A 13694-nucleotide genomic window follows, 5' to 3' on the forward strand; every position below is an offset into this window, starting at 1 on the left:
GTCAACATCCAAAGAACATCCACAACCTTTATGCAGAAAACCACCAAACACTAAGGAGAGAGCAAGAGGGAAATTAAGTGACTGAGAGGCAGGTGCAGTGAGTTCACGGGAAACGTCCATTGTAGTTGCCTGGTCAGTTCTCCCCATGGTCAAGGGCAGTGGCTCCCAAAATAGGCTATGATACCGCCCCATGGTGGGGGGTGGGCTATAAAGCAGATACCTACACCTTATCCCGCATCAAGGGCTACAGTACAAAAGTTTTTACCCGCCAAAGGGGCACCCAGCGACTTTTTTCTGAAAAGGGGGTGTGGGGGGTGGTATGCTAAGTTAAGTATGGGGCCTATGGTCTACAGCAGGGGTCGGGGCCTTTATTTTCTGCAAAGGGCCATGTGGAGATTTATAAAGTCACTCTCGGGTCACTCTGGTCGAATATGGAATGAACTCACCCTTAACGTGACGCTGGAGCAGCTTCTCCTGGTGAGGCATGGCGCGGTTCGCTGGTGGGATGGTTTCCCGCGCCTTATACTGCGGGCGTTCCCCACCCCCGGTGTGCAGTTATCCCAGTTCCCGTAAGGGGGACCAGCAGGCGCTTTCTGTCCATACAGAAATGCTGCTCATGACACCACTTCTACGGGAAAACAGAAAGCGGAAGATCTCAAACAGTTGTGACCGGAACAGCCCTGGAGGGAGGGAGGGGAAAATGGAGTGGAGTATGCATTTCCGAAACCATCTCCCCGCAGAGGCGGCCCTGTCAATAAGCAATTACAAAATGTAGACATCTCCCGCTTTCAACAATCCCTGCTGACTCGTGACCCTATGGAGCACAGTAGAACCGGCCCTTTGGGTTTGTCTGAGACTCTAACGGTTGATGGGAGTAGAAAGCCTCATCTCTCTCCTGCACAGAGTGGCTGGTGGCTTTGAACTGCTGACCTTGCAGATCGCAGCCCGATGTGTAACCACCGAAACCACCAGGGCTCTGGTACAAAGTGCAGCTAGGGCATGAGACACCGCACACAACAGGCACGACCCTGTGGCAAAGCACCCTCACAAACAGTAGCCAAAAGCCCCCCTCTGCTCCCCCTCCCCCAGCACTTGGATGCCAGAAAAGCCAACAAGCAGAAAGTAGGCAGGAACGGTCCGGGGCCGAACACCGAAACCTACGGCCACCGAGTCCATTCCGACCCGGAGTGACCCTGTAATAAGGTCTCCAAGACTCGTCTTTCCGGGAGCAGTCAGCCTCACATGTCCCCTTGGGGCAGCTGGGGGATTTGAACTGCAGACCTCGTGGTTAACATTCCAACACTGACCCCACACCAGTACTTTCTCTTTTCTTAGATGAAGCTGCCTTTTCTCACTCCTTAGAGGGGAAATAAAATGATCATTTCCACCTATTGGGTGATAAGAAGTGAATTTTAATACAGTGTCCAGGAAGACACAGTTTACAACCCCTCCAGCCCACCAGGCATGTCAAGTGAGCGGAGCGAGGCTGGATTCATTTAAAATGTAAAAACTCACACTTCCTACACCAGCAGCTGAGCATCTAAGAGGTCCTCCTGCAGAGAGAATCCCATCAAGGCCCACTCAGGGGGTATTCACTGCAGCAGATGGAGAGAGGGGTGGTGGTGGTGATGGTGAAGGTGGTGATGATGGTGGTGATGATGGTGGAGGTGATAACGGTGCTGGTGGTGGAGGTGGTTCGGGGCCTCGAGTCAGTTCCCACTCACAGCAACCTGACGTGCCAGTGAAGCCCCACCTGGTCCTGCACCGTCAGCACCATTGTCCTTATGCCTGAGCCCACTGTGGCCGCCACTGTGTCAATCCACTGGCTTTCCATGTTACCAAGCACGATGTCACTCTCCAGGGACTGGTCTCCCCTGGTAACATGTCCAAAGTAAAGATTAACACCTCCCCCCTCCCCCCACACACACACTGGCAGCGACCTGTAGGGCGGAGTGGGGCAGAACTGCCCTGTGGGTTTCCAAGGCTGGGTCTTTACGGAAGTAGACGGCCTCATCTTCCCCCCACAGAACAGCCGGGGGACTCAAAGTGGCCTTTCAGTTGGCAACTGAACACTTTAGCCACTGAGCCACCAGGGCTGCCCCACAAAGGTCACAGCCTAGGAAATGCTGCGGGGACCCTGTTCTGCTCACAATGGCCTTGGGCACCAAACAGCATCCTCTTGAATTCTTCCTCCAGTTGGACAAAGTGGCCCTCTTCCCGGGTGACAGTAGCTCCGTGGTGTCCCAGGCTCAGTGCAGCACAGGCTGGGAGGTGTCAAGCCCAGAGTCCCCGGGCCGAGGCTGGTGCCCCTGATGCATCTGTGTGTGTGCAGAACCCCACGGTGATACCGCCACATGGGCTCCGTGCCTCAGAGAAGCCTGATGCTGTCACGGCACCCCTCACAGGGGCCCTGTCTCCCAAGGTGCCAGACACCTGGCCCTGGACTCCCAGGGAGACCCCACCCTTGCCCTTTGTAAGGTATGGGGCCTTGTGAGACAGGTGGGAACTGTCTGTGGTGAGCTGCCACAGCCACCTGCAGCCTGACACAGGATGGTGTGTTCAGACAGCATCCCCACTCTCCGGGCAGCTGCCCCAGTGAGGCCCAGGGCGGCAAAGGCCGGGACATGGGAGACCCTTTGGGGAACGAGGTATTTAATTGCATAGGTGTAGAGAACATTCCAGAAGAAACAATCCCCTCCCCACCTTAACCCCTACGCCTAAATACATCTTTGGGTTTACAGTAGAGGTGCATAAACCTAAATACATCTTTGGGTTTACAGTAGAGGTGCATAAACCTAAACACATCTTTGGGTTCACAGTAGAGGCCTTGAATACTGGACGAACTCGGCTGGGCCTGCGGACCTGTTGGTCCCAACACTTTGGAAGGAAGGTCCCTAACTGCCACATGGACCCACCTCCCCTCACACCCACATCTCCCGGCCACCTGGCGGGGTGGGGGGCACCTTTCTCCTGAAGGCTACTTCCTTTAAAAGGCCCTCCTGAGACCCAAGAGGGGGCTGCACTTACAGCAAAAGATGAGAGAAGGGCTGGGTCTCTAGAGACCCATGGACACAGCTTCCCCAGCATGGAGCTCACGGCTGGTGGTGCGAGTGGGGGGGCTCCCTGTGTGCTAGAGGGCCTTTCAGGTTGGAAGACAGCAGCTCTGCCGAGGCCCGGCTCCTCAGACACCTCAACTAGGTGATTCTCGACATGTGGGATTCAGTGGGAGGGATGTCTAAGTGAGCCCAGCCTGGGGGTGATCCAGACCACACTTGGGTACTACTGATGGGGTGTGGGGAAGGAGCGCGTGTCAAGGCGGGTCTGAAAGCTGGCACGTGCACAGAGACGTGAGTCCCCCTACCTCATGGGACAGGCCTGGAGAGGTTATGATGTCCCTCAGTGGTGCAGACACGAGGCATTCAGTGACGTGCCACCCAGAGGTGCCGCGGAATAAAGGCCTGGCTATCAGTTTCCCAAAGGTTCCAGCCAGACATGGGTTTGGTTAGAGAGGAGCCATGCATGGCTGCACACGTGTTAATATGGGTGTGCCCAGCCAAGCCCATGCCAGTGGCTCGGGAGAGGGGGGGAGGGAGGGAAGGGGGGCGCGGGAACCTGCCCAGCAGGGTTCCCAGGGTGTAGGTCTTCACAGAAGGGCTCTGCCTCGGCTTTCTCCCAGTGGGTTCACCGCCGGGCCCTTGGCGAGCAGCTGCACGCAGCACCTTCTGTACCCCCAGAGCACATTCTCCGGTGCCAATGCCACCCCGGCACTGGGACCCTCTGGCTGCCCACTTAAGGCCCCGACAGAAACAGGCACTTCTGCTGCCCACGTGGTTCATGGCACAGCCAGTTAAACAGCGTGGAGACACGGCTTCAAAGGTGGGCCTTATCTCAGAACCCCACCGCGGCACCTGCTGGGGCTCCCGCCCCCGGGGACCAATTGGCCTTCAAGTCTCCTGCCCACCACATCCTGACAAAGGTGCTACGAGAACTCGAGGGCGAGTCCCCTGGGCCCCCCTCACTCGTCATCCGGGGCTTCTCGGAGCCCCTCGCTGTGCCGGCCCCGCCCACTGATCTCCAGCAGGGCGGTGGCTTCGGGGTCCCCATCCAGGATGCTCTTTTTGCTGCTGGCCTGGAAGGAAAAGCAGGGGGGCTCAGGAGTGCACAGTGGCACGCGCCCCTACCCCATCACCAAGGGCAGGTGGGGCCTCCTGCCAGTCCTCAAGCCCCAAAGGTGCTAACTTCCCAAGGCAGAGGGGTGGGGCCCCACAGCTGAGAGGGTGGGGGTGTTGTGAGAGGCACAGACAGGCACACAGTAGGGCGGGAGCCCCAGGAGAAGGGGCAGACAGGGGCCATTCTGTGCTCACCAGCTGAGGCTCTGCTTCCCCGACGGCCCACACCTCTATCCTGTGGAAGCAGAAGTCCTCCTGGGAGGACAGCTGGGGGCTATTGTAGGTGGTGCAGGTGGGCTTGGCTTTGCTGTGTCCCTTCCCAAAGTCCACATCGATCCACAGCCCAAAGTAGCCATGCTGGCCGCCCATGCCCTGCAGAGGACAGAGCCACGGCACTGCAGACAGCATCCCGGGGGCTGGCCCCAGCCTGTCCTGCAGGGGGTGGCATGGAGGCAGTGACACTCAAGGCCACTGCCACCGCCACTCACACTGACCCCAGCCTGTCCTGCAGGTGGAGGCTTGGCCAGCGGGGGACAGTTGGCAGCCCTCCCATACCCCAGACACAAAAATGGCCCAACAGAAGCCGAGTCCTGCCCGTCAGCCCAGGGGACAGATTCTGTCCTGGTTACCAAGGAGCTCGTCCAGCCTCCATGAGTGACCAACCGCCAGTGGCTTTCCTGACACAGGGAGGAAGGCAGCCCTGCTGACCTCCCAGGGTCAACCTCAAGCTGGTAGGGAGGGCCTCTCAGGAGGGAGACAAGGATGGGGGGATGCTGGAGCCAGGAGCCCCTCGCCTTACCAGCCCATTTGGGATCGTCTGCTGGCCCTGGTTCAGGTACATGAAGTGGTCGTTGTACCCAGTGCACGTGTGCACAGCCATGCGTGGGGACACAGAGAACAGGAAGCACTTGTTGTCCCCTAGAAGTGACCAGAGAGACAAGAAATGGCCGTGTGGTGTCCGAGCTGAGCCCGAGAGTCACCTACCCTTCGGGTCTGGCAGTGAACTCACACCTGTGAGAAGCATCAACCGTTTTGGCACCAAAAGGGCAGCATTCCGACAAGGGCAGAGTTCCGAGGGTTTGGAAAGGCAGGGGCTGGAACGGGAGGCGCGGGGAGGGGCGGGGGAGGGAGGATGGGGCTGCGTAGTGGTGCTCTGAGGGCATCGCAGTGTGTGAGCTGTGCACAGAACGCTGAATGTGAGACTGACGGTCTGCTCTGTAAGCCTACACCTCATTCACAGTGACAAGCTTAGAGTGGACAGATGGACGGGAGGAAATAAGCTGTATGGAACATCGGGTCCATGACCTCTCAACCTTGGTCCCAGCCCCAACCCCCACCCCTGCCTCCTGGGCCACCCTCAGAAAGCAGGGCTGTGAGGTTGTGTAGGCAAGTCCCAAAAACATGCATTGTCCAGCAGGGTGCCCAGCCATCCCTGGGAAGGTGCAGGTGGTGGGCAGTGACAAGTGGCATGGGCTAAGTGTGGGCACCTGGGCTGCAGAGAGAAGGGCTAAGGCTCTGGATACACCCGGGGTGCCCTGGCACGGAGTTATACCTGCCCTCCCTCCTTCAAGGGCAAACCCATCCCCTCAACAAGCCCCGTCCATCAGGAACTCTGCCGCTGTGCCCGGGGAGCCCTGGTGGCATAGCGGTTAAATGCTGAACTACTACTTGAGAGGTCAGCAGTTCAAAACCACCCACCTCTCCCGGCTGCTCCCTTAAAGACTGACAGCCTCAGAAACCCACAGGGACAGTTCCGCCCCATCCCATAGGGCGCTGGCAGGGAGTTTGGTTCAGTTTGGTCATCTGGTTTCTGTTAAAAGAGCAGGTAGCAGACCGCAGGGTCTCACAGGGGGAGGTGGGCAGTGTTTCATTTCCCAACAGCCTTGCAGAGGGGAGCACCTGGTCAAACACTCTCCTCCTAATCGAAAGGTGGCCAGTTCAAATCCACCAACCTCTCTGCCGGAGAAAGATCCACCAACACCGACAGCCTCCAAAACCCTGTGGATTGGGCTACCCTGTCCGATAGGGTCGTTATAAAAAATTTAAAGGAAAAACAAAACACTGCCATCGGGTGATGTTCACAGCAACCCTGCAGGACAGGGTAGAACTGCTCCTGTGGGGTTCTGAGACTGAGACTCTTGGTGAGAGTAGAAACAGCCATCCCTGAGTCAGATCAACTCCACCAGGCTATTGGGGTGGGTTGGTTAAGTAGCTGAAGGGCTCTGCCCCTTGGCAGAACAAGGGAGTGAGCAAGGGAGCCGTGGCGGACTGCAGCCAGCCTGGGAAGCCACCGGGGGCAGTTCTGCCCTACCCTCTGGATCTTACCCTGAAACTGTGGCTTGACCTCCCAGGAGCAGGACGCAAAGCCTCCAAACACGTGGCCAGCGAGGTCCTCGAGCAGGAGTAGGCAGGGCCCTTGGCGGGTGATGCGTCCACATAGCTGGGCGAAGCTGTGCCCGTGGAGTTCGGAGGAGAACAGCAGGCGCCAGCAGCGGCGATGCTCCTGAGGCAGGTGACCGTTGAGGTAGATGACTGACAGCACATCCAGCAGGCTCGCCACCTCCTGCCCCGGGTCCACGTGGCGCTTGGGGATCAAAGCGGCTAGGCTGAGGGATGCCGTCAGGACCTGGAGGCCTTGGCGGATGACCACGCCCAGAAACGTGGCCACGAGGGGGACCCGGAACACCCAGTCCTCGACCTCGGCCTGGCCACACATGCAGTCCAGCTGCTTGGCCTCCAGAAGCTGCTTGCCGTCTGCAGGAATCAAGGGAGGGGAAGGTGTGAACAGGGCCATCTCCCTTCCTTATAGCCTCACTCTGGGGGCGGAACCAGTTACACACTGAGCTCACTGCAAGGTTGGTGGTTCGAACCCACCAGTCACTCTGCAGGAAGATGGTGAGGCTTTCTGCTCCTGCAAAGAGTTACAGTCTCGGAAACTCACAGGGGCAGTTCTGCTCTGTCCTACAGGGTCACTATGAGCTGGAATTGACTTCATGGCAGGGAGTGATGTTCACGCTGCCCAACACGGAGGCCGGGGGGAAATGGCGTAGGGGTGAGACCCACAACCACTTCGGGGAATTTGTGTGTAGAGCAGAACGCAAGCTAGCCCAGTGATTTGTTTCCTATCGGTTGCCTGATTGCCGAACCAAACCGCCATACCATTGAGTCCGCTCTGCCAGAGGATGGGCCGGAGTAAAACGGCCCCTGGGGGTTTCAGAGCCTGTAAATACGGGAACGGGGAGTCTCTCCCCCTTGGAGCGGCTGGTGGGTTTCCATGCATAACCCACTGCTAACACCAGGCTTTGGATCTCTGAAAAATCTCGCCGCCAGCGAGTCGGCCCACTGCCAAATCTGTCCATCTTTATGGGAGCAGAGCAGGCCAACACAGAGCCCACTATGCCACCAGGGCTCCTCAGGCCTTGAATCCTATCTGATCCAAACCACACCAAACTCACTGCCATCAAGTCAATTCTGACTAATGGGGACCTTTTGGCCAGGGCAGAACCACCTCTCCAAGTTTCTGACACTGTGACTCTTCATTGGGAGTACAAACCCTGTCTTTCTCCCAAAGAGCGGCTGGTAGTTTAGAACTGCTGACCTTGTAGTTAGAAACCCAACTTGTGAGAGCACAGAGGAGAAACGAAGAGGGATGGTACATGAGGGGAATACATCCTGACCCACCAAGCCCGGAGGACGATACTCCTGCTCAGAGTAGACAATGCACAGAGAGGACCCCAGGGCCAGCCCCATCACGAGACACACGTCCCTCATTGACCCATGCGTAGTGCTATGAGGGACAACACTGGAGACACAGTGCGGGACTTGCACACAATCTGACCCCACCACCCTGGGGGGAAACACTAAGGGCATGCAACAGAGCAGCAAGGGGAGCAGAGCAATGAAATCCCTGGGGAATACCAAAAATAGACTTTGGGGACAGAGTGTGGCACCCCATCAGACTCAACTGGAAAACACTCTGAAAGGTCAAAAAACAGACGTGGAAATATTGATAGGGGGGCGGGAAAAAGCCCAACACATAACCACGGTCCCAGCAGGGCTCCTTGGATTGGGTGAAATAAGCATATCATTAGCACGAATCTGGTCCGTTTCTTTCCAGGGGGTCAGCAGATATGTGGTTCAGAGCCCGGGGTGAGATGGTCATGCCTGCTCCCACTATGCTTTTGTGGACAGTGGTTGGACTTCAGCCCTCAGACTGCACCTTCCTCTCCAGGCAACTTTCAGAGCATATCCGTCGGCTGTTCCCAGGGACCCAACCCCACACCCACCCCTCCCAGAAAAAAAGCAATGGTCGTTGAGACCAGGGGTGAGGGTGGGACAGGTTTCAGGACTAGAGGGCACTTGCCTGGTAGCCTCATCTCCGAGAGCAGCTGGGCAGCCATCACCTGCACCCTGGAGGGGGTACCCGGGGTCTCCTTCCACGTCCAGCCCCTCAGCTCCTGTCTGAAGTCCAGCACGTGCAGCACAGAGCTGACCAGGTCCTCTGTGAACTGCAGGACACAGCACGACCAACCACGGGCACTGAGTCAGCGTGTGAGGTCAGAGGGGGGGGCCCCAACTCGAGAGAGCCCAGTGCAGCTCTGGTCGGGGCTTGCTATCAGGCAGTCAAATCGGCTCACGACTGTTCTTATGTTTCTCCTCAGCGTAGTTACCGGTATTTGCTTTTCTAAGGAGGCACTGGGCCGGCCTAGCCTGAAAGTTCTAAACTCAGCGATCCCCGATCTAAATGTTCTGCGTCCTGTTGTGGCGAGGCGTGCAAGGCACTTAGAAGCCAAGGACCAGCCGTCTAGGCGGCAGCTGTCTGGAGGATAGAAGTGAGAAGGCTCAACTAGACAGTTAGACCAAAGGGTCACTGGACCATTCAACCCACTGGTGACGCTACCCTGAGGCCCGGGGCACTAGGCAGTGTCCCTCTACCACAGTCAGCAAACTGACTGGGACATCCGAGGCCCTGGGCAGAATGGGAAGAAAATGTAAAACAAAACGGAAATCATAAAGATGACCAGGGAGGGGCAGAAAGAAGGGCGATAGAGGGATTCTGAGACAGACATGGGGAACATCCTGTTACATTAAGGGAAATGCTAGGAAACAAAATGTGTCCCAGCTGTGGCCTGGAAAATCAATGTGCACTAAGAGAGACCAGGCTTTTCAAACCAACCAACCAACCAACCAACCAGGTTTGCTGGTGGGCTAGAGATTGGAGGGACCCCCAAGACCATGGCCCTTGGTCACCCTTCGGGACTGGAATTGAACTCACCCCTGTGGTTCGATTTCCAGCCAAACAACAGACGGGTCTTAAAAGAGACACAGTAACACTAGGGTGTTGGTGTTCTTTAGAGCGATGGAAAGGCAGCTTCTATGTGCTCCGGGACAGGGTCAGGAGGGTTAAGGGAGGAGGAGAGGAAACAGGAGACACCGGGAGGGAGAAGGACGAGTGACAGGACCTTGTGGGGGCTGCAGTCAATGGCATGAAACAAAGACATGTGAATTGTTCAACAGAATGTGGATCTGCTCTGGAAGCCTGCCCTCAAGTCACCGTAAGAAGTTCAAAACTGCTTTGCACGGCAAACTTTTGCCCAAAGCAACAGGGTAAGAAAGCAAATGACGTGCTGGTGCAGGGCCCCCCTGAAAGGCCCCCAGCCCTGAGACCTAGTTACCTTCTGGATGTCCCTGGCCCTCACAGAGCTGCCCTTGACAGGCACCATCTTCAGCAGCAGCAGGCTCTTCTCCTCGGAGCTGCCCTTCAGCAGGTGGGACATGGCCACGGTGAACTGCGCCTGGGAGACCCTCTCGCTGGGGCCTGGGTGCCTGCCCGGCAAGTCCAGCCTCCGCATGCCGTCATACAGCCGGGTGACCATGGCCTCGGGGAGTGCTCCCCCAACATGGGCCTGGTAGGGACGAGAGGGAAGAACCCAGGTCAGGGGGCGGGCACAGCCTTGGCTTCAAGAGTCCTGGATGCCCATCAGTCTTAGGACCTCCCAAAAGGTCAAGTGTGCCGCCCCGGCCCTGCTGAGGCCCTCGGACAGCATCCTGGACAGTGTCCTTGTGTTGGGCGGACCAGAGAAACAAATCCATAGACACTCGTATGTGTATGAGAGAACTTTGTAACAAAGAGCAATCGTACATGAATCACATTCATTTTTGCCATTTCCAACAGGAGTAACGAAGACAACAACCAAAGAAAATAACCAAAACTTTAACTTCCCATGTTCCATCCAGAAAACAACCCAGTAAACTGCATGGACATAGCTGACCTCTGGCTAGCCAGAGCAGAAACACTACCAGGAGGCAGAGGTCAACCAAGCACCTACTCTCCATCTTCATGATTTGTTTCTCTAGTACCCCACTCCTGGTACCATAATGTCTTAGACTGGGTTGACTAGAGAAACAAATCCAAGGGCACACACTGCCCTCCTCAGGATCATCACCAAACTCACCCCCCGCCCTCCCATCGAGTCCCTGCTGACTCCTAGCAAACCCCTGTGAGTTTCTGAGGTGGTCACTGTTGACGGGGCAGAAAGCTCATGTCCACCTGTGGCTAACAGTCTCCCAGTTAGGGACTTTGGTATACAAATAGCCAGCCTCTACTACCTGGGGCGTTCAAACCCATCAGCAGCTGTGAGTCAAAGACGGTGCTTTCTACAGTTCTACCCTGTCCTACGAGTCAGTCGGCATAGACTTGATGACAGTGGTTGTTTTTGTTTTATGTGAACTCAGCAACTCGACTTGTTGCGGTTTCGCACTCCCCACCTTGGAGTTAGCAGACCGACCTGTGACCACTACGCCACCGAGAGTGTGTGGTTGACATTTTCCAAAGTCCCACAGAAGGCAAACCTGACTCGTTCCAGAGTTTTCCGATCAGCTTGAGCCCTGCTTATCTGGATCGAGATTGAGAAGCACTGCCTGTTTCTACATCGATGCTGGAACTGGCCCATCTTGCTCAGGCTGCTCCAGCCGGCCTGTGGCCAGGGTGACAGCTTCTGCACACACCACAGAGAGCTATACACGTGTACACACTCAGCACACACCACCCAGCTGTGCCCTCCCGATAACCTCCCCCACTCATGTCCTCAGTGAGCTGTCACCTCCCACTCAGGCCATCCTGAGGGCAGGGCTGTTATAACCTCCTCCCCCACTCCAGGAGGGGCTGCTCTCCCCCACCCCTCCCCGAAACCTGAGCCAAACATCCTGAGGGCACTTGCACACCTGCTCCGTGAGACTTGGAGCTGAGCCTCCACTACTTCTTTAGGAGCCCTGCTGGATTAAATGCTGGGCTGTTCACCACAAGGTCAACAGTTCAAACCCACTAGCCACTCTTCAGGAGAAAGATGAGGCTTTCTACTCCTGTAAAGAGTTACAGTCTCAGAAACCCACAGGGGAAGTTCTACCCAGTCCTTCAGGGTCATCGATGTTATGGCTAGAGGTCTGGCTTTACTTTCACAAAGAAACTCACTCGTTCTCACTCCCATTGAGACACTGCCAATTCACAATGACCCTAAGGGACAGGGTAGAGCTGCCCCTGTGGGTTTCCAAGACTAACTCTTTACGGGAGTAGAAAGCCTCATCTTTCTCCTGCAGAGCAGCTGGTGGGTACGAACTGCTGACCTTGCTGTTAGCAGGCCAATGTGAAGCTTCGATGCCACTAGGACTTTAGTAGGTCAGAGGCAGAGGAACATGTGGGATGTCATGTCCCCAAGGTCCCACTGAGAAGGCCCCTCATTTTGTCTGGGGCCCTTTCTCTGGGGTGGGGGGAACACTAGACTCAGGGCGGAAAGCAGGGCTGACCCTGGGATGCTGATCACAAGGCGGCAACATGCCCCCAATCAGGAGCCGTGGCTCATGAGGGCACAGCTCCGAGTTCCTCTCTTTAAAAAATACCTATCACTGCCATTTAATCTATACTGACTCACAGCAGCCCCGAAGGACAGGGTAGAACTGCCCCTGTGGATTTCCCAGGCTGTCACTGTTTATGGGAGCCGCAAGTCCCGTCATTCCGGGAGAGCGGCTGGTGGTATTGAACTGTTGCCCTTGTGGATCCCAGTTGAATGTATAACCACTGCAGGTGGGAAACTGTGGTTACAGGGGAAGTTGGGACACGATCTGGGGGCTGCATTCTGAGTACTTTCGCAGAGACTGTGACGTCTGTCCCAGGTCTGCAGGGGGCTGGGGGCACCTGGCCCTCTGCAGAACACGCACTTCTGGGGCTGTGATACAAAGCATGACACACCCAGGTGCGCAGGGTCTGGTGGGGGCATGGCAGAGGGCACGGAGGGGGACAGGGCTGGTTCTGGGCCCCACTCTGGCCCCAGCAGTAACTCCAGCCTCGGGCCTCACCTTCAGCGCCTGCAGGGAGAAGGACCGGGGGGAGCCGTGTGAGTGGCTTCCATGGGCAGCGAGGGCATCAAACAGCCGGTCGACCTTGGCTTGCTCCTGAGGGAGGAGCTGGGAAGGGCAGCTCTGGCCTGATTGGCTGGGGCTGTTCCCCATCTTCTGGGCTCTGCAGAGAGGAGAGAGGCCAGGTCAAAGACACCAGTGCCACGCATCAGAAGCCAAGCCAGCTGCAGTCCAATGGATGCTGACTCATAGGCAGATCAAGTTTTCCCCAGAGCTGGCTGCATGGCAGCTTTACCATCTCTCCCCCACCCCCAACACCTCCCCCACCCAACCGGGGCCTATTTAGCAGTATCTGGACACAATGAGGGGGCTTTGTGGCTACACCTTGGGCTGCTAACTGCAAGGTAAACAGTTCAAAACCACCAGTGGCTCCTTGGAGAAAAACAAGGCTTTCTACTCCCCATAAAGAGTTGCAGTCTTACAAACCCACAGGGCCAGCTCTACCCTGTCCTATAGGGTCACTGTGAGTCAGGGTGCACTGGAGGGTGCTGGGTTTGGGTTTGGGTACACGTGGGTTGTCAGACAGGGGAGGGGGTGGTATTGAATATCCCATACTGCAGGCAGCCTCCATCACAAAGAGCAATCCGAGCCCCAGCATCAGCCAGGCCAAGGGCGAGAAAGCCACCTTCCAAGGACATAAGCAAGGGGGCAGGGTACAGGGTCCCCCTGCAAAAGTGCACCTACACCAGGATGCTGGATGCTCTCACACTGGGGGGTCGATATGAAGAGAGTGGGGGCAGGGGTGGGTCCTGGGTTCAAGTTCTGATGCGTATAGTTTTCCGTGTGTGCGCGTGACGAAGCCTTTCTAAGCCTCAGTGAAGAATAGTGCCACCACCCTCGGGGCAGTGGATAGGAATAAAGATGAAACCAAATCAGACACCCAAACCCAACGCTATGACGTAGATTCCGCCTCAAAAGGAAAACACGCGGGACAGGGTAGAACTACCCTTGGGTGTTTCCGAGACGGTAACTCTTTATAGGAATAGAAAGCCTCCGTTTTCTCCCCCGGAGCGGCTGTTGGTTTTGAACTGCTGGCCTATGGTCACCACTAAGCCACCAGGGCTCCAGATCAAACTTCTGTTGTGTTTCTACACAGGCCAGCAGCCTGGAATA

The 13694-nt window shown here is 56.6% G+C and overlaps 1 protein-coding gene and 1 long non-coding RNA gene across 3 annotated transcripts in view; both read right to left on the bottom strand.

The window, feature by feature from the left end:
* LOC123522099 overlaps positions 1-1684 on the bottom strand; it is a 3354-nt gene extending 1670 nt beyond the window's left edge. The window contains exon 1 of the long non-coding RNA XR_006680403.1: positions 447-1684. This is a non-coding gene — a long non-coding RNA (uncharacterized LOC123522099). The remainder of the gene's footprint in view (positions 1-446) is intronic.
* A 267-nt stretch (positions 1685-1951) lies between these two features.
* MEAK7 (MTOR associated protein, eak-7 homolog) overlaps positions 1952-13694 on the bottom strand; it is a 12539-nt gene continuing 796 nt past the window's right edge. The window contains exons 2-9 of one of the 2 annotated variants that reach the window (XR_006680400.1): positions 12522-12684; positions 9845-10075; positions 8533-8677; positions 6495-6923; positions 4969-5087; positions 4365-4541; positions 3362-4129; positions 1952-2318 (exon numbers count right to left, since the gene is read on the bottom strand). Coding sequence is in view for 1 of the 2 variants with exons in the window: in XM_030886579.2 (XP_030742439.1) it covers positions 4016-4129; positions 4365-4541; positions 4969-5087; positions 6495-6923; positions 8533-8677; positions 9845-10075; positions 12522-12674 (1368 nt within the window). In the remaining variant the exon portion in view is untranslated. Of the gene's footprint in view, positions 2319-2635; positions 4130-4364; positions 4542-4968; positions 5088-6494; positions 6924-8532; positions 8678-9844; positions 10076-12521; positions 12685-13694 lie in introns of those variants that run through there. The other variant, XM_030886579.2, reaches the window with a different exon arrangement.

Source organism: Echinops telfairi, unplaced genomic scaffold (assembly GCF_000313985.2).
Source record: "Echinops telfairi isolate 266 unplaced genomic scaffold, ASM31398v2 ScPeMD7_2291;HRSCAF=2852, whole genome shotgun sequence".
Taxonomy (NCBI): domain Eukaryota; kingdom Metazoa; phylum Chordata; class Mammalia; order Afrosoricida; family Tenrecidae; genus Echinops; species Echinops telfairi.